The 489-nt window shown below is 39.1% G+C and overlaps 1 protein-coding gene across 1 annotated transcript in view; it reads left to right on the top strand.

Moving 5' to 3' along the window:
* Positions 1-489, top strand: part of LOC119589491 (transmembrane protein 104-like) — a 100597-nt gene that overhangs the window by 82103 nt on the left and 18005 nt on the right. Inside the window, exon 3 of the mRNA XM_037938093.1 lies at positions 336-420. Coding sequence (XP_037794021.1) covers positions 336-420 — 85 coding nt within the window. The remainder of the gene's footprint in view (positions 1-335; positions 421-489) is intronic.

The following is a 489-nucleotide window of genomic DNA, read 5'->3' as shown; positions in this document are numbered from 1 at the left end:
AACCATACCTGGTATTCAGTTTATTTATCTTTTTTACAGGTATCTCTTTTTTTTGTGTTGGTATATATTGTATTGTATATATACAATAATCCTCATTGCCAGTCTGTTTATTGCATTATAACCACTAATATGTATCTTTTTATTAGGATTTTGGCCATTTCCCTTACTATACTTCCTTTAGAATCTTATTAGATTCTTATCATTATTTGTCTACACATCAATTATCATTACAGCCATTTCTTCATCCATTATCTTTATTGATATCTAAGTCTGTCACCACTTCTGTGGTGTCCATTATTTATGAAGACTTTCACACCTTCCTTCCTTTGTTACAGTTACATGACGGCCACGTGGGTGGTGGAGAGCATGGCCTGCGCCAACGCCATCAACCACTGCCGACGCATGAAGCAGCTCAAGAAGGTGCCTTTAGACTCCTCCCCGGAGCGTCACACCCGCTATCAGAACCAGCTAAACCTCCGACACCTTTCC

This window comes from Penaeus monodon, chromosome 25 (genome assembly GCF_015228065.2).
Source record: "Penaeus monodon isolate SGIC_2016 chromosome 25, NSTDA_Pmon_1, whole genome shotgun sequence".
NCBI lineage: Eukaryota > Metazoa > Arthropoda > Malacostraca > Decapoda > Penaeidae > Penaeus > Penaeus monodon.
Note: the sequence above shows the minus strand (reverse complement) of the source record. Positions and strands in the feature narration are given on the sequence as shown.